The sequence below is a fragment of the Artemia franciscana genome, chromosome 17 (genome assembly GCF_032884065.1).
Source record: "Artemia franciscana chromosome 17, ASM3288406v1, whole genome shotgun sequence".
Lineage (NCBI taxonomy): Eukaryota > Metazoa > Arthropoda > Branchiopoda > Anostraca > Artemiidae > Artemia > Artemia franciscana.
The window spans coordinates 13,812,348-13,837,956 of NC_088879.1; the positions used below are offsets into that span (position 1 = coordinate 13,812,348).

The 25,609-nt window shown below is 35.6% G+C and overlaps 1 protein-coding gene and 1 non-coding gene across 3 annotated transcripts in view; one reads left to right on the forward strand and one right to left on the reverse strand.

Moving 5' to 3' along the window:
* Positions 1–1,695: 1,695 nt before the first annotated feature.
* LOC136037888 (protein Hook homolog 3-like) overlaps positions 1,696–25,609 on the reverse strand; it is a 99,439-nt gene continuing 75,525 nt past the window's right edge. For both annotated transcript variants that reach the window (XM_065720742.1, XM_065720741.1), the window contains exons 11-14: positions 21,063–21,244; positions 15,453–15,658; positions 13,216–13,415; positions 1,696–1,944 (exon numbers count right to left, since the gene is read on the reverse strand). In XM_065720742.1, the coding sequence (XP_065576814.1) occupies positions 1,920–1,944; positions 13,216–13,415; positions 15,453–15,658; positions 21,063–21,244 (613 nt within the window). In that variant the 3' untranslated portion in view covers positions 1,696–1,919. The remainder of the gene's footprint in view (positions 1,945–13,215; positions 13,416–15,452; positions 15,659–21,062; positions 21,245–25,609) is intronic.
* Trnan-guu (transfer RNA asparagine (anticodon GUU)) lies at positions 23,020–23,093 on the forward strand. Its single transcript has one exon. It is a non-coding gene; the product is annotated as a tRNA-Asn (tRNA).

Genomic DNA, 25,609 nt, shown 5'->3' on the forward strand with positions numbered 1-25,609 from the left:
TTCCGTTTTCCGTTTTGTCTTCCGTTTTTTCTCCCTCTTTATTCCATTTTTTTATTTTCAATATGTTTTCAAAAGTACAACAATAATTATGTACAGGAAGCACCAGCAGAGTGGAATATTTTTTTCCTCTGTCAGGCTTTTCATCTGTCTCTTTTACACTAGCAGATGAGGCTAATGAAAAAAAAATTATATTTCAACTCAGAATGCTACAAATTTGAAATTAGGTCCGATTCGGAAGCGTGTTCCTGATTTCAGCGATTAACTAAAAAAAAAGTGGCTTGACTGAACGTGCCTTTTTGCTACAAATTTTCACACTAATCAAGGGTTGCAAGGGAAAATAAAAAAGACTTCAGTTAGGAAGTTACTTCCTAAAAAAAGATCTAAAGCCAAACTGACTTACCAGATGCTTCTGTGTTGTTGAGAAGAGTCGCTCACTTATTGTATATTCTACTTCCGCAGTTTTAGATGTAAAAACTATTGTAATATATATTGGCATGATTTTTTTCTTTTTATTCTCATTTGATATTAGATCCTTTCCCTTTTTTAAATTTTTTGAAATTGAGGTTTCTCCCCTTTGTCAACGCGGAAACACCTGTAAAAAAGACTTGTAAAGACACCTGTAAACAAATTATATTTCAACTCAGAATGCTACACATTTGAAATTTATATCCGATTCAGACGCGTGTTCCTGATTTCAGCGATTAACTAAATAAAAGAAAGTGGCTTGACTGAACGTGCCTTTTTGCAACAAATTTCGACACTAATCAAGGGTTGCAACGGAAAATAAAAAAGACTTCAGTTAGAAAGTTACTTCCTAAAAAAAGATCTAAAGCCAAACTGACTTACCAGATGCTTCTGTGTTGTTGAGAAGAGTAGCTCACTTATTGTATATTCCTACTTCCGCAGTTTTACATGTAAAAACTACTGTCATATATATTGGCATGATTTTTTTCTTTTTATTCTTATTTAATTTTAGATTCTTTCTTTTTTTAAATTTTTATGGTTTGATTTCTTATTCTTTGTCAACGTTAAAAACACCTCGTTTGATTGGTCTTCTTTTCTGCTACTGGCCATAAACCTACAGTTTTCAAGTTTTACCTATTTTTTTTTTATTTACTTGCTTAAAATATTCAGTTTTTTCTATTACACTTCAGTCCTGTATTACTGATGGGATAAAATTTTGGCACTCTTCATTCCCCCTTCAGTATTGCCAAACAACCTCCCACTGTTTCAACATCTCGCATAATACATGATATCCATACCCTGGTTCCCCCTTCATCATTGCCAAGTGAAATCCTTTTCCCTTCTCGACATTATGCACAATGAATCTTATCCACATTTTGATTTACGTGGCACAGAGATCAATCCCCACTGATGCATGGCAGGCCACGAAACTTGTAACTTGCCCCTGTATAAAAGACCCAGCAACTGAAACGTCGACTCGGTGCCTTTTTGATTTACATGGCGCAGGGATCAATTCCCACTGATGCATGGCAGGCCACCAAACTTGTAACTTGCCCCTGTATAAAAGACCCAGCAACTGAAACATCGACTCGGCGCTCTATTCGGCAGCAATGACTCGGATAATCTTCATCCACATTTTAATTTAACATCCCACACAAGATGCCAATGTTGTTCAACAATTTAATACTCTAATAATTTTTAACGTAAATCTGTTGTAGAAGACAAAGTCAATATTTACAAAACAGTATATTTAAATTACCCATCTCCATCATCTTGAAATAAAATGTTTATATCCAAAGTGAGATCACTTTTAAACACTTTAAATTTGCTAATTACATCAATCACTTGATTCGAAGGCAAATAAACAAGAATAAAAATCCACTTAATATGATTGTATAACCATAAGTCAGTATTTCCCTGTGCGTCAGACATTATTCCTCTGATAGTTGAATCTTCTACGCTCCGTATTCAAAATAGTCCCTAAAAAGATATTAATGAGTTTAACAAATATAACTCAATACGAACTTCATTCAGAGCTATATTTCACAAAGTCAATAAACAATACACAAACGCCTATTATAACTGAACAATATCACGAATTCTTTTGGCGTTCGCTTATTTCCTTGAATATGAAGAACTTGGACTTTAAGGGACATTTTGAAGGGACTTTGCCAAATTGGCTTCTAGAAATATCAATGGCAAACATCTAGAAACATCGAATAGTATCCGAAGGCAAAAAAAAGTTTCTGTAATCTCCTCGTATCAGTCCTCAATTTCGGAGAATTTTCCTAGTGAACATACAATGCTTCATATAAAAGCATAAAAACGTACAAAAATTGTACTTGGCCATAATAGCCTCTAAAATGTTCATATGATGAATAAGGATCTAGATTTGTAAGATAGCAAAGGAAGTACAAAGACAATGAAGCGGTAAGTAAAGATCGGTAAGCGGTAAATAAACAATTTTACAATTAAGCAAGGATTACTACTTTTTGCGCGGATTCTGAATATTTAAATTCCATTAAGTTAATTTACATAATAAAAAGTTTATTAGCATAAGGAAAATTTAAATACTTTTAGAAAAATTTTTAAATATTAAACATGTGGGATAACAACAGAAAGGAGGTTCTAGCTCCCTATTTATATAACAACCCCTTTTGTAGTTTCAGCGAGAAAGGCTTGTTTGTTTCATCATTTTATCTTTTTGTTTGTTTTACTACCGTGGGAGGCCATATCTAGCCTATATAAAACCCCTATATAACCACGACTTTTATGGATTCCCTGAGAAAAGTTAGTTTCTTCGTTTTGCTTTTGTTCTATTTTTGACCCTAGAAGATAGGGGATAAATTAATTCAAACGGAAGTCAGTTCTAATTTCTTAAGCCTTTGGCCCTTAATAGGGCCTTTGTATCTGTGCTTCTCCAACCCCCTTCTCCTGCTAATACAGACATGTTGTGCCTATTTCGAATTATTGATTATGAAACTGAGTTTGATGACTACAAATCTGAGGCTATTATTGAAATCATTATAAATGAGAACTCGTCAAGTATATGTGTCGAAGTAACATAAGGTCATTCTCCTTCAAAGGCATCCACCACTTTTAAGTATAAATGAGTGTTTCTTCTTTCGACTCCGGGTTATTCAAAGCTTATTTAACAAAGGGATCTTGAAAATAAAATTTTAGTCTTTAAAAATTCAGGATTATTTATTCGTTAATAATTAAAAAAGTGAATATCTCAAACATGGCAACTGATTTCCCAAGTGAAATTGCTTATACGGATTTTTGTGCCTGTCGATCACAAATTTAACGCTAAGACGCAAATAAAGTGAAAATATAGACATGCATAACAAAACTGTAAATCCATAACTAGACTGTGAGCCTAATGATAGAACAAAGCCTGAATATTCCCGTTTCACATTGTTTATGAATACAATGAAAACAGAAGATTAAATAATAAATAAACATACCTGAAAAAAACATTAATTGGAAGAAAAAACAACATATACTAAAAAGAAAAAAGCAGAAAGATCGTGCCCGTTGTTACGTATATCCACATTGTCATTATTCATAAATGGAAAGAAAGTGTTTTCTAAATGATGAAGTAGATCTGAGATATGAAAGGATACGCATAAAAGGATAAAATTATAATGAGGATAGAAGGATGAAATTATGAAAAGGATTAAAGATAAAATTAGGATGAGGATAAAAGGATAAAATTATGATGAGGATAAAAGGATAAGGATTAAAGGACAAAATTATGATGAGGATAAAATTAGGATGATAATAAAGGATTAGGATAAAATTATGATGGGGATAAAAGGGTGATGATAAAAGAATATAACAAGAGGACCAAAAGTTTTCAAAATTAGCTCTCAAAAGTTTTCAATGTGTTTAAAACACATTAGACAGTGTTTGTTAAACACTTAGACAGTGTTTCATAGACAGTGTTTGATTTTCACAAACGTTGTTATTTTATGACTTCTGAGTTTGTCCGTTAGCCTGAGGCTAATGTTGATACATTGAAATATTATCATACTGTGACAACTTCTATCACGACTACTCCCACCACAACTGCTACTACACAACCCTAATAATCACTAACATTGTTATTATTGCGAGTAAAACTTATTAGCGAGATTACCACCATTGACATATACACAAATTATGCCAATAGAAAACAGAACTCCATTTTGAAGTAAAGAGCGAATTGAAAACTTAAAACGAACAGAAACTAGCTAATTTTAGCTTATAAGTTCAATAGAGCATTTTTTTTTATAAGCACTAAAAAGCATTAAGTTTGATTTGGACAAGAACCTTCAACAAGAAAATGTTCCAAAAGACTTTTATGAACTACAATTAAAGAGCTTGAATCTACCCACTCCTGAGACCGGTCCAAAAGATTCCTGCCTTTAAAAAAAAAGTGGAAAACATATTCACTCCTCCAAGGGAGAATCAACCCCCTCTTGGATAACCGACCAGGACCCACACTCCTCCCACCAAGGGGTCGGATCTGTGAACATCTACAACAGGTACGAATCAAATATTCACCACTCACAACCACTCTAAGTCTGGCAACTTGAAAAAAGCCCTGTCATAGTGCTCTAGAAAATTGAGATCAACACGTTACAAACTTCTTTTAGATAGCTCCATTTTATCATTGTTTACCTTATTGCGAAAGGAACATGATTGAGCATCCTTGTCTGTCCCTAAGAAAATCTACAAAATCGTGCTATAAAACCATCAGCTTTAAATAAATCTGCTAGAGTTGACATCAAGAGAATAAACCGTCATTACCCCACTTGTGCTCATTGGCTTAATGAAGAAACTTCTAGGTTGATAAATTCATCAAATAGCTTAATTTAGCAATCAGTTGGCAAGCAACACAATAAATTGAGGACCAGTTGACACAGGTACCCCAGAACACCGTCCGTAGCAAAACAAATTTTAAGCTCCATTAAATCTTTCGTAAGTAAACGGTTACATTTAATCAAAAATTCACTAAAAACTGACGTGGGGGCAATTTAGTCACCCTTCTTTGTACTGCTGCAACTGCTACTGCTAACAAATCAATGCAGCAGCACCAAACCACCTAAGGTCATAACACCTGCACATTTTCTTCCTCTGTCCTAATCTATTCAAATCTTCACTGTTTACCCTTCTCCCATGAAGTTACAACAAAACATCCGCACATTTTCTTCCTCTGTCCTAATCTATTCAAATCTTCACTGTTTACCCTTCTCCCATGAAGTTACAACAAAACATCCGGACATTTTCTTCCTCTGTCCTAATCTATTCAAATCTTCACTGTTTACCCTTCTCCCATGAAGTTACAACAAAACATCCGCACATTTTCTTCCTCTGTCCTAATCTAATCTTCACTGTTTACCCTTCTCCCATGAAGTTACAACAAAACACCTGCACATTTTCTTCCTTTGTCCTAATCTACTCAAATCTTCACTGTTTACCCTTCTCCCATTAAAGTTACAACAAAACATCCGCACATTTTCTTCCTCTGTCCTAATCTATTCAAATCTTCACTGTTTACCCTTCTCCCATGAAGTTACAACAAAACATCCGCACATTTTCTTCCTCTGTCCTAATCTATTCAAATCTTCACTGTTTACCCTTCTCCCATGAAGTTACAACAAAACACCTGCACATTTTCTTCCTCTGTCCTAATCTATTCAAATTTTCACTGTTTACCCTTCTCCCATGAAGTTACAACAAAACATCCGCACATTTTCTTCCTCTGTCCTAATCTATTCAAATCTTCACTGTTTACCCTTCTCCCATGAAGTTACAACAAAACATCCGCACATTTTCTTCCTCTGTCCTAATCTATTCATATCTTCACTGTTTACCTTTCTCCCATGAAGTTACAACAAAACATCCGCACATTTTCTTCCTCTGTCCTAATCTATTCATATCTTCACTGTTTACCTTTCTCCCATGAAGTTACAACAAAACATCCGCACATTTTCTTCCTCTGTCCTAATCTATTCAAATCTTCACTGTTTACCCTTCTCCCATGAAGTTACAACAAAACATCCGCACATTTTCTTCCTCTGTCCTAATCTATTCAATCTTCACTGTTTACCTTTCTCCCATGAAGTTACAACAAAACATCCGCATATTTTCTTCCTCTGTCCTAATCTATTCAAATCTTCACTGTTTACCCTACTCCCATGAAGTTATGACAAAACACCTGCACATTTTCTTACTTTGTCCTAATCTATTCAAATCTTCACTGTTTACCCTTCTCCCATGAAGTTACAACAAAACACCTGCACATTTTCTTCCTCTGTCCTAATCTATTCAAATCTTCACTGTTTACCCTTCTCCCATGAAGTTACAACAAAAACCTGCGCATTTTCTTCCTCTGTCCTAATCTATTCAAATCTTCACTGTTTACCCTTCTCCCATGAAGTTACAACAAAACACTGCGCATTTTCTTCCTCTGTCCTAATCTATTCAAATCTTCACTGTTTACCCTTCTCCCATGAAGTTACAACAAAACATCCGCACATTTTCTTCCTCTGTCCTAATCTATTCAAATCTTCACTTTTACCCTTCTCCCATGAAGTTACAACAAAACATCCGCACATTTTCTTCCTCTGTCCTAATCTATTCAAATCTTCACTGTTTACCCTTCTCCCCAAAGTTACAACAAAACACCTGCGCATTTTCTTCCTCTGTCCTAATCTATTCAAATCTTCACCATTTACCCTTCTCCCATGAAGTTACAACAAAACATCTGCATTTTCTTCCTCTGTCCTAATCTATTCAAATCTTCACCATTTACCCTTCTCCCATGAAGTTACGACAAAGCACCTGCGCATTTTCTTCCTCTGTCCTAATCTATTCAAATCTTCACCATTTACCCTTCTCCCATGAAGTTAATGACAAAACATCCGCACATTTTCTTCCTCTGTCCTAATCTATTCAAATCTTCACCATTTACCCTTCTCCCATGAAGTTACAAAAACATCCGCACATTTTCTTCCTCTGTCCTAATCTATTCAAATCTTCACCATTTACCCTTCTCCCATGAAGTTACAACAAAACATCCACACATTTTCTTCCTCTGTCCTAATCTATTCAAATCTTCACCATTTACCCTTCTCCCACGAAGTTACAACAAAACATCCGCACATTTTCTTCCTCTGTCCTAATCTATTCAAATCTTCACCATTTACCCTTCTCCCATGAAGTTATGACAAAACACCTGCGCATTTTCTTCCTCTGTCCTAATCTATTCAAATCTTCACCATTTATTCTTCTCCCATGAAGTTACAACAAAACATCCGCACATTTTCTTCCTCTGTCCTAATCTATTCAAATCTTCACCATTTATTCTTCTCCCATGAAGTTACAACAAAACATCCGCACATTTTCTTCCTCTGTCCTAATCTATTCAAATCTTCACCATTTACCCTTCTCCCATGAAGTTACAACAAAACATCCGCACATTTTCTTCCTCTGTCCTAATCTATTCAAATCTTCACCATTTACCCTTCTCCCATGAAGTTACAACAAAACATCCGCACATTTTCTTCCTCTGTCCTAATCTATTCAAATCTTCACCATTTACCCTTCTCCCATGAAGTTACAACAAAACATCCGCACATTTTCTTCCTCTGTCCTAATCTATTCAAATCTTCACCATTTACCCTTCTCCCATGAATTTACAACAAAACATCCGCACATTTTCTTCCTCTGTCCTAATCTATTCAAATCTTCACCATTTATTCTTCTCCCATGAGGTTACAACAAAACATCCGCACATATTCTTCCTCTGTCCTAATCTATTCAAATCTTCACCAGTTACCCTTCTCCCATGAATTTACAACAAAACATCCACATATTTTCTTCCTCTGTCCTAATCTATTCAAATCTTCACTGTTTACCCTTCTCCCATGAAATTACAACAAAACATCCGCACATTTTCTTCCTCTGTCCTAATCTATTCAAATCTTCACCATTTACCCTTCTCCCATGAAGTTACGACAAAACACCTGCGCATTTTCTTCCTCTGTCCTAATCTATTCAAATCTTCACCATTTACCCTTTCTCCCATGAAGTTACAACAAAACATCCGCACATTTTCTTCCTCTGTCCTAATCTATTCAAATCTTCACCATTTACCCTTCTCCCATGAATTTACAACAAAACATCCACACATTTTCTTCCTCTGTCCTAATCTATTCAAATCTTCACTGTTTACCCTTCTCCCATGAAATTACAACAAAACATCTGCACATTTTCTTCCTCTGTCCTAATCTATTCAAATATTCACCATTTACCCTTCTCCCATGAAGTTACAACAGAACATCCGCACATTTCCTTCCTCTGTCCTAATCTATTCAAATCTTCACCATTTACCCTTCTCCCATGAAGTTACAACAAAACATCCGCACATTTTCTTCCTCTGTCCTAATCTATTCAAATCTTCACTGTTTACCCTTCTCCCATGAAGTTACAACAAAACATCTGCACATTTTCTTCCTCTGTCCTAATCTATTCAAATCTTCACCATTTACCCTTCTCCCATGAAGTTACAACAAAACACCTGTGCATTTTCTTCCTCTGTCCGAATCTATTCAACTCTTCACCATTTACCTTTCTCCCATGAAGTTACAACAAAATACCTGCGCATTTTCTTCCTCTGTCCTAATCTATTCAAATCTTCACCATTTACCCTTCTCCCATGAAGTTACAACAAAACACTTGCACATTTTCTTCCTCTGTCCTAATCTATTCAAATCTTCACTGTTTACCCTTCTCCCATGAAGTTACAACAAAACATCCGCACATTTTCTTCCTCTGTCCTAATCTATTCAATTATTCACTGTTTACCCTTCTCCCATGAAGTTACAACAAAACACTTGCGCATTTTCTTCCTCTGTCCTAATCTATTCAAATCTTCACTGTTTACCCTTCTCCCACAAAGTTATGACAAAACACCTGCGCATTTTCTTCCTCTGTCCTAATCTATTCAAATCTTCACTGTTTACCCTTCTCCCATGAAGTTACAACAAAACATCTGCATATTTTCATTCTCTGTCCTAATCTATTAAAATCTTCACCATTTACCCTTCTCCCATGAAGTTACAACATTGTAGATTTGAATAGATGTCGTACAAAACACCTGCATATTTTCATTCTCTGTCCTAATCTATTCAAATCTTCACCATTTACCCTTCTCCCATGAAGTAATGACAAAACACCTGCGCATTTTCTTCCTCTGTCCTAATCTATTCAAATCTTCGCTGTTTACCCTTCTCCCATGAAGTTACAACGAAACATCCGCACATTTTCTTCCTCTGTCCTAATCTATTCAAATCTTCACTGTTTACCCTTCTCCCATGAATTTACAGCAAAACATCTGCACATTTTCTTCCTCTGTCCTAATCTATTCAAATCTTCACCATTTACTCTTCTCCCATGAAGTTACAACAAAACACCTGTGCATTTTCTTCCTCTGTCCTAATCTATTAAAATATTCACCATTTACCCTTCTCCCATGAAGTTACAACAAAACACCTGCGCATTTTCTTCCTCTGTCCTAGTCTATTCAAATCTTCACCATTTACCCTTCTCCCATGAAGTTACAACAAAACACTTGCACGTTTTCTTCCTCTGTCCTAATCTATTCAAATCTTCACTGTTTACCCTTCTCCCATGAAGTTACAACAAAAAATCCGCACATTTTCTTCCTCTGTCCTAATCTATTCAATTATTCACTGTTTACCCTTCTCCCATGAAGTTACAACAAAACACTTGCGCATTTTCTTCCTCTGTCCTAATCTATTCAAATCTTCACTGTTTACCCTTCTCCCATGAAGTTACAACAAAACATCCGCACATTTTCTTCCTCTGTCCTAATCTATTCAAATCTTCACTGTTTACCCTTCTCCCATGAAGTTACAACAAAACATCCGCACATTTTCTTCCTCTGTCCTAATCTATTCAAATCTTCACTGTTTACCCTTCTCCCATGAAGTTATGACAAAACACCTGCGCATTTTCTTCCTCTGTCCTAATCTATTCAAATCTTCACTGTTTACCCTTCTCCCATGAAGTTACAACAAAACATCTGCATATTTTCTTCCTCTGTCCTAATCTATTCAAATCTTCACCATTTACCCTTCTCCCATGAAGTTACAACAAAACACCTGCGCATTTTCTTCCTCTGTCCTAATCTATTCAAATCTTCACCATTTACCCTTCTCCCATGAAGTAATGACAAAACACCTGCGCATTTTCTTCCTCTGTCCTAATCTATTCAAATCTTCGCTGTTTACCCTTCTCCCATGAAGTTACAACGAAACATCCGCACATTTTCTTCCTCTGTCCTAATCTATTCAAATCTTCACCATTTACCCTTCTCCCATGAAGTTATGACAAAACACCTGCGCATTTTCTTCCTCTGTCCTAATCTATTCATATCTTCACCATTTATTCTTCTCCCACGAAGTTACAACAAAACATCCACACATTTTCTTCCTCTGTCCTAATCTATTCAAATCTTCACCATTTACCCTTCTCCCATGAAGTTATGACAAAACACCTGCGCATTTTCTTCCTCTGTCCTAATCTATTCAAATCTTCACCATTTATTCTTCTCCCATGAAGTTATGACAAAACACCTGCGCATTTTCTTCCTCTGTCCTAATCTATTCAAATCTTCACCATTTACCCTTCTCCCATGAAGTTACAACAAAACATCCGCACATTTTCTTCCTCTGTCCTAATCTATTCAAATCTTCACCATTTACCCTTCTCCCATGATTTTACAACAAAACATCCACACATTTTCTTCCTCTGTCCTAATCTATTCAAATCTTCACTGTTTACCCTTCTCCCATGAAATTACAACAAAACATCCGCACATTTTCTTCCTCTGTCCTAATCTATTCAAATCTTCACCATTTACCCTTTTCCCATGAAGTTACAACAAAACATCCGCACATTTTCTTCCTCTGTCCTAATCTATTCAAATCTTCACCATTTACCCTTTTCCCATGAAGTTACAACAAAACACCTGCGCATTTTCTTCCTCTGTCCTAATCTATTCAAATCTTCACTATTTACCCTTTTCCCATGAAGTTACAACAAAACATCCGCACATTTTCTTCCTCTATCCTAATCTATTCAAATCTTCACTATTTACCTTCTCCCATGAAGTTACAACAAAACATCCGCACATTTCTTCCTCTGTCCTAATCTATTCAAATCTTCACCATTTACCCTTCTCCCATGAAGTTACAACAAAACATCCCACATTTTCTTCCTCTGTCCTAATCTATTCAAATCTTCACTATTTACCCTTTTCCCATGAAGTTACAACAAAACACCTGCGCATTTTCTTCCTCTGTCCTAATCTATTCAAATCTTCACCATTTACCCTTCTCCCATGAAGTTACAACAAAACATCCGCACATTTTCTTCCTCTGTCCTAATCTATTCAAATCTTCACTATTTACCCTTCTCCCATGAAGTTATGACAAAACACCTGCGCATTTTCTTCCTCTGTCCTAATCTATTCAAATCTTCACCATTTACCCTTTTCCCATGAAGTTACAACAAAAAATCCGCACATTTTCTTCCTCTGTCCTAATCTATTAAAATTCACTATTTACCCTTTTCCCATGAAGTTACAACAAAACACCTGCGCATTTTCTTCCTCTGTCCTAATCTATTCAAATCTTCACCATTTACCCTTCTCCCATGAAGTTACAACAAAACATCCGCACATTTTCTTCCTCTGTCCTAATCTATTCAAATCTTCACTATTTACCCTTTTCCCATAAAGTTACAACAAAACACCTGCGCATTTTCTTCCTCTGTCCTAATCTATTCAAATCTTCACCATTTACCCTTCTCCCATGAAGTTACAACAAAACATCCGCACATTTTCTTCCTCTGTCCTAATCTATTCAAATCTTCACTATTTACCCTTTTCCCATAAAGTTACAACAAAACACCTGCGCATTTTCTTCCTCTGTCCTAATCTATTCAAATCTTCACCATTTACCCTTCTCCCATGAAGTTACAACAAAACATCCGCACATTTTCTTCCTCTGTCCTAATCTATTCAAATCTTCACTATTTACCCTTTTCCCATAAAGTTACAACAAAACACCTGCGCATTTTCTTCCTCTGTCCTAATCTATTCAAATCTTCACCATTTACCCCTCCCATGAAGTTACAACAAAACATCCGCACATTTTCTTCCTCTGTCCTAATCTATTCAAATCTTCACCATTTACCCTTTTCCCATGAAGTTACAACAAAACACCTGCGCATTTTCTTCCTCTGTCCTAATCTATTCAAATCTTCACTATTTACCCTTTTCCCATGAAGTTACAACAAAACACCTGCGCATTTTCTTCCTCTGTCCTAATCTATTCAAATCTTCACTATTTACCCTTTTCCCATGAAGTTACAACAAAACACCTGCGCATTTTCTTCCTCTGTCCTAATCTATTCAAATCTTCACCATTTACCCTTTTCCCATGAAGTTACAACAAAACACCTGCGCATTTTCTTCCTCTATCCTAATCTATTCATATCTTCACTATTTACCCTTTTCCCGTGAAGTTACAAGAAAACACCTGTGCATTTTCTTCCTCTGTCCTAATCTATTCAAATCTTCACTATTTACCATTCTCCCATGAAGTTACAACAAAACACCTGCGCATTTTCTTCCTCTATCCTAATCTATTCATATCTTCACTATTTACCCTTTTCCCGTGAAGTTACAAAAAAACACCTGTGCATTTTCTTCATCTGTCCTAATCTATTCAAATCTTCACTATTTACCCTTCTCCCATGAAGTTACATCCAAACACCAGCACCTTTCCTTCCTCTGTCCTAATCTATTCAGATCTTCACTGTTTACCATTCTCCCATTAAGTTACAATGTCCTTTAAATCTTTCCTTAAGACCTGTTAAATCTTATTCAGGGTTGACCTGCTTTTCTTCCAGTCATGGATGGCTAAAAAGCGCATTCTTTAGCAAATTTTCATCCTTCATCCGCAAAAAGTGGCCTAGACATCTATACCTTTCTTTCATTATAGCCCTAAAAAGTTGGACTGAACCACATTTTACGTGTAGTTTATTGTCTGAGATACGATTAGTCTAAGGAGTAATTATCCCTACATAAGCCCTACTTAGCGAAAGGCGATAATTCCTTATAACAGTGAAGATTGTACTGAGAATTCACTTTTATTAACCTGACAAACTTACCCTCCCTGCGGATTTGGTGGTCGTTTTGACGTCGAGTTATGTTGCCTCTGCTTGTTCAGCATCGATGTATTTAAAGCTGACGCATGTCTCTGATCAATGGGGAATCGGGTAGTATGCATTTGCATTGCCAAATTATGATAAGCTGTACTCATTAGTTGATCTTCAACCATTCGTATATCCTTATACCGTTGAAGCTCTTTCTAAAAATACAAGATACCTATAGATGATATTTATTTTTGGTACCAGTTTGACTTTTTTTTTCTTTTTTATTATGACACGAATTACCTTATTTTATTATTATAAATTATAATATTATAAATTATTTTTATAAATTATTATTTTATTATAAATAAATATTTTTTAATTATTTTATTATTTTGAATTCAAATTATTTTATTATTTCACGAATTAGAGGGTTTGAGCTCCCACACCCAAAATTTCATGATTTTGCGATTTTTAAAAGTCTCTAAAAAACGTTACCTGTGGTAGAACAATGGAGTGACCGCTTCTAGGAAATATAGGTCCAGGGTTCAATCCCGGCTAACATAAGACCGACGGGGAAGTGGGTCCGTCCCTTAAACAGAATCCCATCTTTTATCTATTCCCTATGCAACATCAACGACCTAGGGGGAACCATTTTTTCTCTATAAACGGTGCCTAAAATACCACCGTTTTACTCTTTTCAGAAATTTGGTACCCTCACCGATTAACTCGATACACACTTGCCTTGTTAAGTAACACAAAAACACTTGTATAAGAATAAAATACCAACGATAAGAAACACTAAATTATAGCTCAAGAAAAATAACCAACACAAGAGAAGAGGGAGGAAAGTAGAAAAAAGTGGATAAACTAACAAAAAATAAAAAGTAAGTGCAAAAAAAAAAAAAATTACGAAAACCTAGTCTTGATTTTTCACTCCTTAAAGATTTTTCAAACCAAAAGATTGTGGAGCATTACAAAGTGTTGCGATTCATAAGATTTTGACTGTAGATTTATATTCTGTCAGTTATGAATATAAGTTAAAAACAACTTTTGTATTTCGTCTTAATAGGTCTTCATTTTTCACAGTAGCGTAAATTCACAAAAGTTTAAGAAGGGGGGGAGGCTAATGCGTTTTTCAAATCTAAGGCGCAACGACCGTTTAGAAACACTAAATGGAATTGTGAGTATACCTGCACACTGGGGAACCTTCCTTTCATAAATGTCCAAGGATCCCTCCCATTAAGTCTGAAAGTCATTTCTAAATCGATATTTAGCCAGCACCGACATTTGAACTAATACCTTCAATAAATTCTTGAAAAAGTAATAACTAAACATGATTATACACCACGGAAGATACACCACGCAAGCTATCGAAAGACCTGTCCAAATATTTTTTTTATTTGGCACCTTATTATAGTGTTATCTGGCTCACTGCATGGTCGTGATTTTTGGTTTTATTTTCAGTTGTTCTTTTTTTGCCATCATTTTACCATTTTTGTTTATTTGCCTTTCTTGTTGTTTTGCTTGTCTTTTTGTTGTATGTTTATTTACGTTTCATTTCTCAATTTCTCGCTACTCCAATTTTTTTACGATTTTGTGCGGTGGGAAGAAAACTAAATTGCGGTGGGAAGAAATAAAGAAAACTGATGTAAAATAAAGGCAAACAAAAGAACAATTTATAAATTTCAAAGCAATAAAATATAAAAGTAAAAAAGTAATAATGAAATACAATTAAAAACAATAATGTCAGTAAAAGTCAGTAAAAAAGTGTACCAATATCGTCCAGAAGGTCAATAGAACGAAAAATCGATTCGAAAAATTTATGAAACTGATTCGAAAAAACCGATGAGTCCCCGAAACGGGATATAAGGACACCGATGTATCTTTTCGAAAACCGATTAAACCAATTCGAAGAAACTAAAGAATCGGTAAGTCAGGACAAAACCGTACCGATTTATCAATTCGAAAATCGGCTAAACCAATTCGAAGAAACTGATGACTTTGTGAGTCAGGACACAAGTGTGCCGATTCATCGATTCATAAAATCAATTTAAAAAATCGGTGAAGCCGATTTGAAAAAACCGATGAAATAAAAAATCTTTTACCTCCACTTAAAAATAAGTTTGTCTTTCTCGGCGAGTCGGGACATAAGCATACCGATTTGGTCGATTCAGAAAATCGATGAAATCGAAAATCAGTTTAAAAAATCGAAGAAGCAGATTCAGAAAAAAACGATGAGTAAAAAAAATTACCTCCAAGTTAGCAATAAGTTGGTCTTTCTCAGCAAGTCGGGACATAAGTGTACCCATTTCTGGCCCAGCATTAGGATTGTTCTTTGGATCCAATTTCTTGACGACTTCTTTAGCTTTCTCTACATATTTTTTATACCTTTCTTCCATGTTTTGCATTTCTATATCTTTCCTGGTCAAAGCATCTTCCAGGGTAATTCGCCTTCGCTCTGTAAAAGGAAACACAAACAACTAATATAATGCAGGAACAGCTGATAATAGATATCGAATATCAAAAGGAGATATTAACAATCAAACAATTTTTTTTTCGTTTCATAAGCCAAAAGACTGCAACTTTTTTAATATATTTTTTGTCTAGCCCTACCTACGAGAAGAACAAAATATCTAAAAAAAATTATTATTTCAGACACATTAAATCAATTTTTTTATGAAAGATGATTGTGTAATTATAATAATCATAGTTATAGAAAACTGTCGTCAGCAGAATAAGAAATTTGTAAATCAATTTCTCGGAATCTCATTTCCTATTTATCTTAATTATGGAAAACGTTTTCCAAAAAGAGACATTTTTTTCAAAGAGAAATAAAGAGTCAGTTAAAACCTATGACTAGCAGAAACAAAATTATGTAACAATTCAACAAAACGAAGAAAAATTACTATCTATGCTATCAATTACTATCATTATAAATTTTAAATGAATAATCACGTCGACATAAAGATAACAGGTGGTGCTACAGATGAATAAATGATTCTTAAACAGATAGAAATTAAATAAATAATTAAGTCAAACTGAAAAACAAACAGAAACTACCACAAACAGAAATAGGACGAACGCCCCCAAAACCTTCCAAGGATATGAGCGTCATTAGCACTTTGTTAAAAACAAAACATACCTTAGACGCCTTAAACGCTTTCTCTTTTATCATTTGATATGAACAAAAATAAAATGGCCAAAACTTACAGGATTTACTATCCTGAATAGTGAACTTAAATTTAAATAATTAACCCCTTAGTTTATATATCAAATAATCAGTCTAATTTCGTCAATTCTTTCCAGTCAGTAATCATGACTATTATGGTGACTTTTACTTTAATCTTTTTTAATTCATTTATGTCCGTTTGTAAGAGATATTGGATATCGCTATTGAATTGACAGGTTTTTTTATTGGTTATTTTTATCAATTTTTGTAAGTTTTTCAGCTTTTCTGCCTAAATATTGAAATATTAGACATTGCAAATATTGAAAATCTCCATAATTTTGGGTTCTCTGTAGGGCTGTATAGGGCATTTTGACCCCATTTTGTAGACACCCTTGAATATAATAGTATTTTAATCCAACATTGTATTAAAATAAAATTTTTAAGGTACATTTTTGTAACTGTTTCTTTAAATAAATGCACGCTAAGGTAATTTATTATAACGAACTCAGCTTGTTATCTTTTAAGGAAAAGGATGCTAAAAATCAAAGTAAACAGGTTTATTTCCTTGGTTTTTTTTCTTTTAGTGGAGGTTCTCTAGGTCCTGAAATGGTAATATATCTACAAGATATATTGTCTAGAATTTTAAATCAGGTAAACTTTAAAAAGATTAAATTCCTCGCACTAAAAATTAATATATCCAAATTTGTCTACTGAGATTTAGTCATTTCATTAGTGTCACCTTGGTCCAGTCTTACTTACCCTAAAAGTTTTACGCCAGTCAGGGGAAAACAATGTTATGCCTATTTTGGGGCTTCATGGGTAGATGAAACCCATTGTTCTTTTTTCAAAATAATTTCTTTTCTCTTGGGTTCATTTACTCTAGTGACATGCCATAAAACACCCAAAAAGTTGGGCGAGTCTAATTTGGGCAACAAAAATCAATGTAATAATTGTCTTCCCATTGTCTTTGCATTCATTAAGGTACCCCTTGTTTCTGTCTACATTTGCCCTGAAGGTAATTACGTAACTAACAGGGCAAGTTTTCGCGACTTGTCCCATTTTATGACGCCAAAAATGGGTGTCTCGGAACCATAGTAAAATTTTCTTTTCAAATTTGTTTCTACTTGGAATCCATCTAGTTAAGAAACTTACGAGTGCCATTTTTAAGCTGATTCCAATAAAAATTTAAGGCTCCATTTTTAAGGCTCCGAGACATGGCAGATAATTTAGAAATTTGGGTGCGTCTTTTTAGTTGCTTGGGTACGCGTGTCGTCTTCAGAGTATATCCTTTTCGCTACCATTTTTATGAACAGACTCACAAAACTGAATCGAGGTTCAAACCACAAAGGCTCAATTCTTCCATATCAAAAAATAATTAAGAACAATAATAATGACATAGCACAGTAGCCATTGGGTTAGCGATACCCCCAAATGTCTTGTATACCGAAATCGAATTTGCCAATCTTTTTTTCCCGTTTCGTTTGAAGGACTTGCTTGTCAGTCTCAAGGGGCCAACCATTGTTTCACCCATACCAATAACCCCGTCCGCCAGCTTCAGGTCGGCTTGGGCAGGGAAAACTAGTACCCCAAAAGAGAAGAGAGAGTCACCCATTTATCGTCAGATATCATCAGCTGCAGGCGGTGCTACTAATTCTAAGAATAGGTACTAGCCACTGTACTTTTTTCCACCTCAGATTGCTTCTCAAAGAACCCTTTCTTTAGCTATGGTCGGCTGTTTACATGTCCTAGGTGATTTACCATAGCCATCCCTACCCCCGCCTACGATTATTTTGGAAGTTGTTACTCTCTATGTCTATCTGATCTCAGCAGTGTTTTCCACAAAATATCCTGCCTCGGGTTCAGACACTAGACAGGACGGCAGTGGATGGACAACGACTGAAATTAGCAGTAGTAGGCTTCAATATGAACCTACTACTCTCAGGGGCACCACGACATGATGGTCACCACTACCCCCGAGTATACAGTTGGGAAACTTTGGAAATCTTGACCTAGGGAACGATCCCTAGGAGCCTCTAGCAGATGGGATAATTAAGAAGAAACATGGCTACCTTTTCTACTAACACTTATCAATGAACAATAGGTAATCTACATAATCAGGGGCCATTGTCATTAGATTTGTGGGGATGATCTCAACCCAGGAGGCCACTTGTTAAACCTTTCGATATTCTGAACAAAATGGACTTATCATGAACTATCTCTAAATTTGTACTTGATATCATGGAGGTTACGGGGGTTGAGGAGCGGAAATGGGAACGGAAGAGAGGCTGGTTACCCTTCAATCATTTCCGACCCATAAAAAGGCATCCAACCTTTCAATTTCCAGTCAAATTTCCAATCCCTTTTCGAACACACCTTCTGCGATCACTACTTCCATTCGAAGTGGTCGGATGAAAAACAAATAAGCACATGGAAGGCAGATGGCTCTCTGGTCCTGTAGACAAATTGAGTTCTTTAGAGGTCTTTTTCATGAGAACCGATCAGATCATTCTGGAGAGGTAGGAGGAGCAATTCGTCCCAAAGTCATTCCGTTTGAAGAAAAATATTTAAATTCATGATTATTTCAAATTCAAATTCATCTTTTTATGCCAGTAGAGTTTTTTTTGTTTTTTTTTTTTTTTTTTCACCGAGAATTTTTCAATACGACAGCAGCCGTGTTTTTCCAAGATCTTATATCTTTTATTTATTTTTTAAAACTTATATCTATATCTAGATAGATATATCATAGATATCTCTATCATAGATCTTATATCTTTTATTTTATTTAATTAATAATTTTTTAATCATTTTTCTACATAAACTGTGCCCTCTACTTTATTTTTATAAAAGTGGGATTTCAAAAATCACAAAAAGAATTTGTAACCGTTAGATTATTTATTAGAAATGTTATGTACCTAAAATTTCTGTGCCTGGGACAAGTGCTCCAGTATTGAAAATTATTACCCGCAGATCCCCCTTTTTTTACTAGTCGAGAGTTTTTTTTTTTGTTTTTTTCCAAAGAATTTTTTTTAAGGTTGTCCTTTTTCAGGGTTCACTGTATCGAGAACAAATACCTGTAGACATTTGAGAAAAATCATTCAAATGATTCTTTTTCTGATTCTTTTTTCTTAAATAGCAAAAAAAAACGATTTCTTGATAAATTGCAATTTTCAACCATTTTGTGTCCCAGAACGATAATTTTTCCAAGACTAGAATGAGACGTCATAAGTCTAAAAATTATACTATAGGCATACGGTTTGAGATATCATAAAGCCATATAGTTAAGAGCGAAACCAAAAGTTAGAAAATATTTAAAGGATTGTCGGTCCTCAACTAAATATGGTGGGAAGTAAGAAAAAGTGTGGCAAGTTCGTTTGTACCTTGGAATTCGTACCTGACAACGACGTCTCCAGGGGGATGACATTTGCACATTAGCAAGAAGGGTTGTAATATTCCAATCATACCTGATGAAAAGTGATAGCTAGCAGTCTCTTTTGGGTGTCCTGACACAATCCATCTTTTAACAGGGGAGGTGGAGAATTCCTATCTCGTCATCAGAAAACGTACCAGATGGGATGAAACTGTTGTCAATGCAGCATATAATTGAAGAGGTTTTCCAATTTCAGCCTATCTTGATGAAAAACAAGATTGCATGTCTCAGTTGTACCTCATGGGTGTTCGTACCTGATCTGACCTCTAAGAGGAGAGGGAAGGTAGGTTCCAAAGTTCTTGCTAGCTCAACATTTACCATAAAATTAAGTCAGATCCAAACCAAATGTGGCGGTAAGTGTGACATAGTTTCTTAGCTATACTTTTCGTAGATCTATACCCAAAAGGACCTCGGCTACTGGAGGGGGTTCTTAAATCCTTACCATCATGATATCTATCAGAACGGTTAGTTGAATCTCAATGAAAGTCTGCTGAAAGAAAGAGCTTTTTTGATTCATTGGTTTTGGAGCATTATTGCCTACGTCGTGACTCGGCCATGAGCTAATATCATACTTGTACCTTTTCAAGGTCGAGAGTTACTCCTACCTCTTTGAGAAAGGGGAAGGGTAGGGGGGCTTTGTTTCTTAATCAGGACGTCTACAACAATATTTTACCAGATTGCGAATCCGTTGATCGGAAGATGAGAAATAATTATAACGTTTGCCTGTGCAAGGTTCAGCCTGATCACAACCCCTGTACGAAAAGGAGGATTACTAATTTTTTTTAAATTTAGATCACGAAGGTCGGATCAAGAAGACATTAGAAACTATAGCTTTTTTACAAGGACGACCCAAACCCCATTAAAAGACTTGATTCTAGAAAATTATTTGATTTCAAGTTTGTTCTAAGAATGAAGATCGGAAGTGGCTTAAAACGTCAACTTTTTGAGGGTATCATAGTTCCTTTGCAACAGAAATCCATCAAACAGTACACAGCTACACGGAAATAAAACTTGAATTGGCCAAAGAGCTACATTTTAAAGAATCACGTGACCGTGATCTCTACAATAAGGAGACTTTTGATCCCACAGGCCCTTCCCCGAGTTACAGCGATTTCTATAACTTTTCTTTAGCTTTCATTCAATTCATGATACGGGGTAATTGGTTTTATCTTTACACTTCTCCCTCATAATTTCACGGCTCTTTTCAAAAAATTATCCCCCTACGCACTTCCACAAGACCTTTTCTAAATCACGTTCTTTACATACCATATTCGGCTTCTCGTGCTTTGAACTCCTCTAAATGTGCCTCCCTGTCGTTCAATTGCTTTTCGGCTGTTTTTAGGCGGGCTAACAGATCTTGACCGCTCTTTCCAAGATCTGTCGTTGACTGTTGGGAAATGAGTTCTTCTACTTGACTTTGCAAACGAAGAATTGTCTGATTGCAAGCTCTAAAATATGATAAACAATCAAGAGAATATTTGTAAAAAAATAAAGGATAAGGATATGAAAGTAAAGTACAAGGCTTTTTTCTAGGGCATGGGGGCTTGAGTTTACGGCCCCTTAATATTTAAAATTAGGTAGAATCAAAATACGAGCTGTTTGGTTATTTAATAGCACAATAGAGCCTATGAATGTATTTTAAAACGCCCCCCCCCCCACAATAATCGTGGGTACCACTGTCTTAAATCAAAAATTGTTGAATCCTCTAAATATAAAAATATTTTAAACTGATAATTAATTTAACATCGAGAAAGGAAAAAAATCGTCATTCCCTTTCACAGCTAAAATTTAGTCATGTTTCACATGAATTCTTTTTTTTTACAAAAAAAAAAAAATTCTGGCTGCTGCAATAAAAAACGTTTGACATCAAGACCTAAATTTCAAAGGAGACCAAAAAGCTCAAAAATGGAGGTTGATTTTTTTTTTTTTCTATTCTCTGTTTTCTTGCGTCATAGGAAGAAATGTTTTTGGCATTGACAACAAGATTTTCAACTATTTTTGTAAGTAAGAAAAGCAGAAGCGGTGACTCATTTTACTGAAAACAAAAATTTGATAATGAGAATAAAACTGCTCAGCAGAACATCGAGCATAAATCTTGGAGCCAAATAAAAGCCACATAACACCTTTACCGTAGCCTATGTATCTTTTCAATTGCAATCGAAGGGGTTACACATTTCAACACCTTGTGTACACCCAGAGACCAAAGACATAGACGTCAAACTTGAAGAAGGCGCAGAGGTGCAAAATCTGGGAGCAAGCGGCACAAAATGCGTGACTCAGAAATAAGCGAAACACAGTTGTTTCTAACCAGATATGATGTAACTTGGCAGATGATGTAAATGTCGTATGATGACATTTACGATATTATGACATTTGGCATATGATGTAAATGCCACATTTTGAGATAAAAAAAGGATAAAGATCCTCCAGAGCCATAGGTGGCGCATAGGGCGTCGAATCGACGCTTCAGTTGCTGGGTGTTTTTACAGGAACAAGTAGCAGGCTCGTCGCCCAACCTTGATATGGCGGGGATCAAACCCTGGCTACAGCGGGTTGATTTCAGAGAGAGGGGGAGGTGTATTTTAGGTCAGGCCCAGAATCTTCAGAGCAAAAAGACATTATATGACGGTCATTGTAAAGCTGGTATTGAGAACTAGAACACACTGGAATTTGAGCACCATCCTTGGCAAAATTCCAGCAACAGGGAATATATTTATTTGTTTTATATAGAATAACCTTTCGTTTGTTTTAAATAGACGGCAACCTAGTAATAAAATATCATGAGTATATTCTATACCTGTAAAAATCAGCAAAAAGAATGGAAGGAGAAGAGGAGAGGTCATATTGGTTATTTGAATACTTTCAACCATCTAGAAGACCAAGAAAGTCTAGAATGACAAAAATTTAATAATAATTTGAAAAAATGACATTTCCTTATGTAAAACCTATATTTTTAAACTATCTCTCCTCCTCTCCCCCCCCCCAAAAAAAAAAACCTGAAAAAAAGAAAAATTGTATTTGGTTGCTCAAGAACCAAATAAAGCTTTTTGACAAATATTATGTGGATTTTTTGTTATTTTCCTTGAAGCACATCGGTGATTAACTTATATTATATAAATAAATAAACTTCAATTCATTCCCTATAACTGGCGCAATTTTAGCGATTAACTGAAAATATTTCGACGAATACTGAATATCGAAAAAAAAGCCTTTGACATACTAAGCCTCTGTGGCGCAATCGGCTAGCGCGTTCGGCTGTTAACCGAAAGGTTGGTGGTTCGAGCCCACCCAGGGGCGTTTTTTTCCCTAAGTACCTTTTTTCAATTTTTATGTCAACTCGTACGGAAAAGCAAATACTTAGGTCCAGGATGTGCCCCCCCCCCCTAACAGGGCTTCTATTGTCCTTAAAATTTTTGGTAATTTCACTAAGCAAAAATTGTTTTCTACTTTCTAGGTCCAAATCATGCTGAAAAACTAGATTAGCTCAGTCCCTCCCCCGCCCCCAAGGGGACGATATTTTTAAATTAATTATTTAACTGGTGTAGTATAGCATGGCCTGGAAAAGTGTCCCTTCCTTGTCTATAACGTAGGGGCCAAATCCCCCCTGCGTATAGCAGGGTCGTAATTTCGTCAAAATCCTGGGCCTATTTTTCCAAGTAAAGTGAAAAAGAACAAGTAAAAAATTAAAAATGAGCCACATAGTATCATAAAGGCAAAGATAGAGTAAAGAAAACTGATCTGTTTCTGTGGGTGCTTGAATTATGTAGGCCTGTCTCAGTTTTGACAAGATTTTTGAAGACACTATATTTCAGCTAGAGGGGGGGGTGGTTGCCCCTCCCTTACTCCTTAGCAAATCACAGTACTTGTTTATTATTCAGAACACACTCAATAAGTGACGTTAGGTTCTTTCGTGAAACAAACTACGATGTCAGGTTAGGTTATAAAGTCATGTTGTGTCCATTGACACACTTTTTTCTCGTGGGTAACAACCTCTTATCCTGGAAAAACATAATTGTCTCTTTTTCAGTCTTTGGCAAATCCCTGATATTTATTTCGAAATCCAAGTTCAGACACTATAGCAAAATTCTTGAGTGTGTTCTGAATTGAATTGATTCAATTGAATAATGAACAAGTACCAAATATTTAATTAAAATGTACCTGCATCGTAGTTTCTTTCATGAAGAACCTAACTTCACTTATTGTGTTCTGAATAATACACAAGTACCCAGATTACGCCCCTGGAATGTAGGTGAAGGAAGTAGGCGCAAATCCCAGGAGATTGGTCTCAAGGACAACCCTTAAAATTTTTATGCTGAGGTCTAAAACTTTTATTTCATTAGAATGCGGTTCTTCTTTACGCCCTTTGAGATTTTGTTCGTGGGAATATGAATATGATTCTAAATACAAAGAAAAGGGCGAAAAATTACACAAATACCTAAATATAATATTAAAATAAGGAAATAAAATAAAATTACGAAGATACTTTCATAAAAAGGGTTATATACAAAGCTTTTCATAGAGGCAGGGGCGTATCTTCAACATTTTTATTGGGGGGGGGGAGAAGGATCCATATCCGGATAGTCAAGTGGCATTGGCTATATAATAATTTTTTCTGGGGGCAACTGCCCCCCCCCCCCCGGAAAAGAAACGACGCCCCTGCATAGGGAAATTCCTCCCGTCAAACTCCAGACCTGGAAACGTTTGATGGTTTAAAATCTAAAATTAAATTTTCAATTGCTAGTCTTAGAAACTTGCATAGCCTAGAGAATAGGCTACAGATAAGCACTACGTACTACAGGAGTCATAGCACTAACTTCTTTTACTTGTCTTTTTTTAACAAGGGTGTGGGTCTAATCTTTTTGGGTTTAATTCTCGTCAACCATAAGACCCCTCCCAGACTTGTTTCGTAGGAAGAGAGGCGAATCTAAGGCTCGCCTCTCGAGCCTAATGTCACCAAAGACTCTTCCATGATTATCAGTTAGCAACTCAAACAGATCAGTAGATAAATAGTCGTATTCTAATCAAAATAATGAAATTAAGTTTTGATTCTTCCTTCAACGCACTGGATTTTCATCAGGCACAGCATTTCCGTTTTTACCTATTAGTTCATTCAAAAAGTACTTTCTTCCAACGACACAATTTTTTTGTGTCGTTTGTGAGCGTAAAGAGCGGGGTGTTGAAGAGGAAGCAGTCCCTTTCATATACGAAGTAATTTCTGTTCGTTTCCTTTCCGTTAAACTTAATTACTTTCCGTTAAAAAAACTTGTTTTTTAAATTTAATTTCTGAACGTGTTTGAATCAATGCATGTTTTGATTTTGGCTCTCTGCAGAGAAATAATTAAAACGAAATTTGCATATTTATTTTTTTGGCTCAATGGCTTTCTCATAGTTCTGATCGAATGATTTTGAGAAAAAAAGGAGCGGGGGAGGAGGCCTAGTTACCCTCTGATTTTTTGGCTACTTAAAAAGGCAACTAGAACTTTAATTTTTTACGAATGTTTTTATTAGTAAAAGATATACGTAACTTACAAATTATCTTACGTAACGAACTTCGGTATTCCCATATTTCTATTACGTATATAAGGGGGTTCACCCCCTCGTCAGTACCTCGCTCTTTACACTATAGCTTAAATTTTGTCCCAATTTCTTGAGAATGACCCCTGAATCACAAAAGCCGAGGAATGTATAGTTGAAATTACTAAAAATACTTGAGCGTAAAGAGCGGGGTATTAAGAAGAGGTAATCCCATCATATGCGTAATAATTTCTGTTCGTTTTAAGTTTTAATGCTTCTCCTTACTTTCAGTTGAAAAA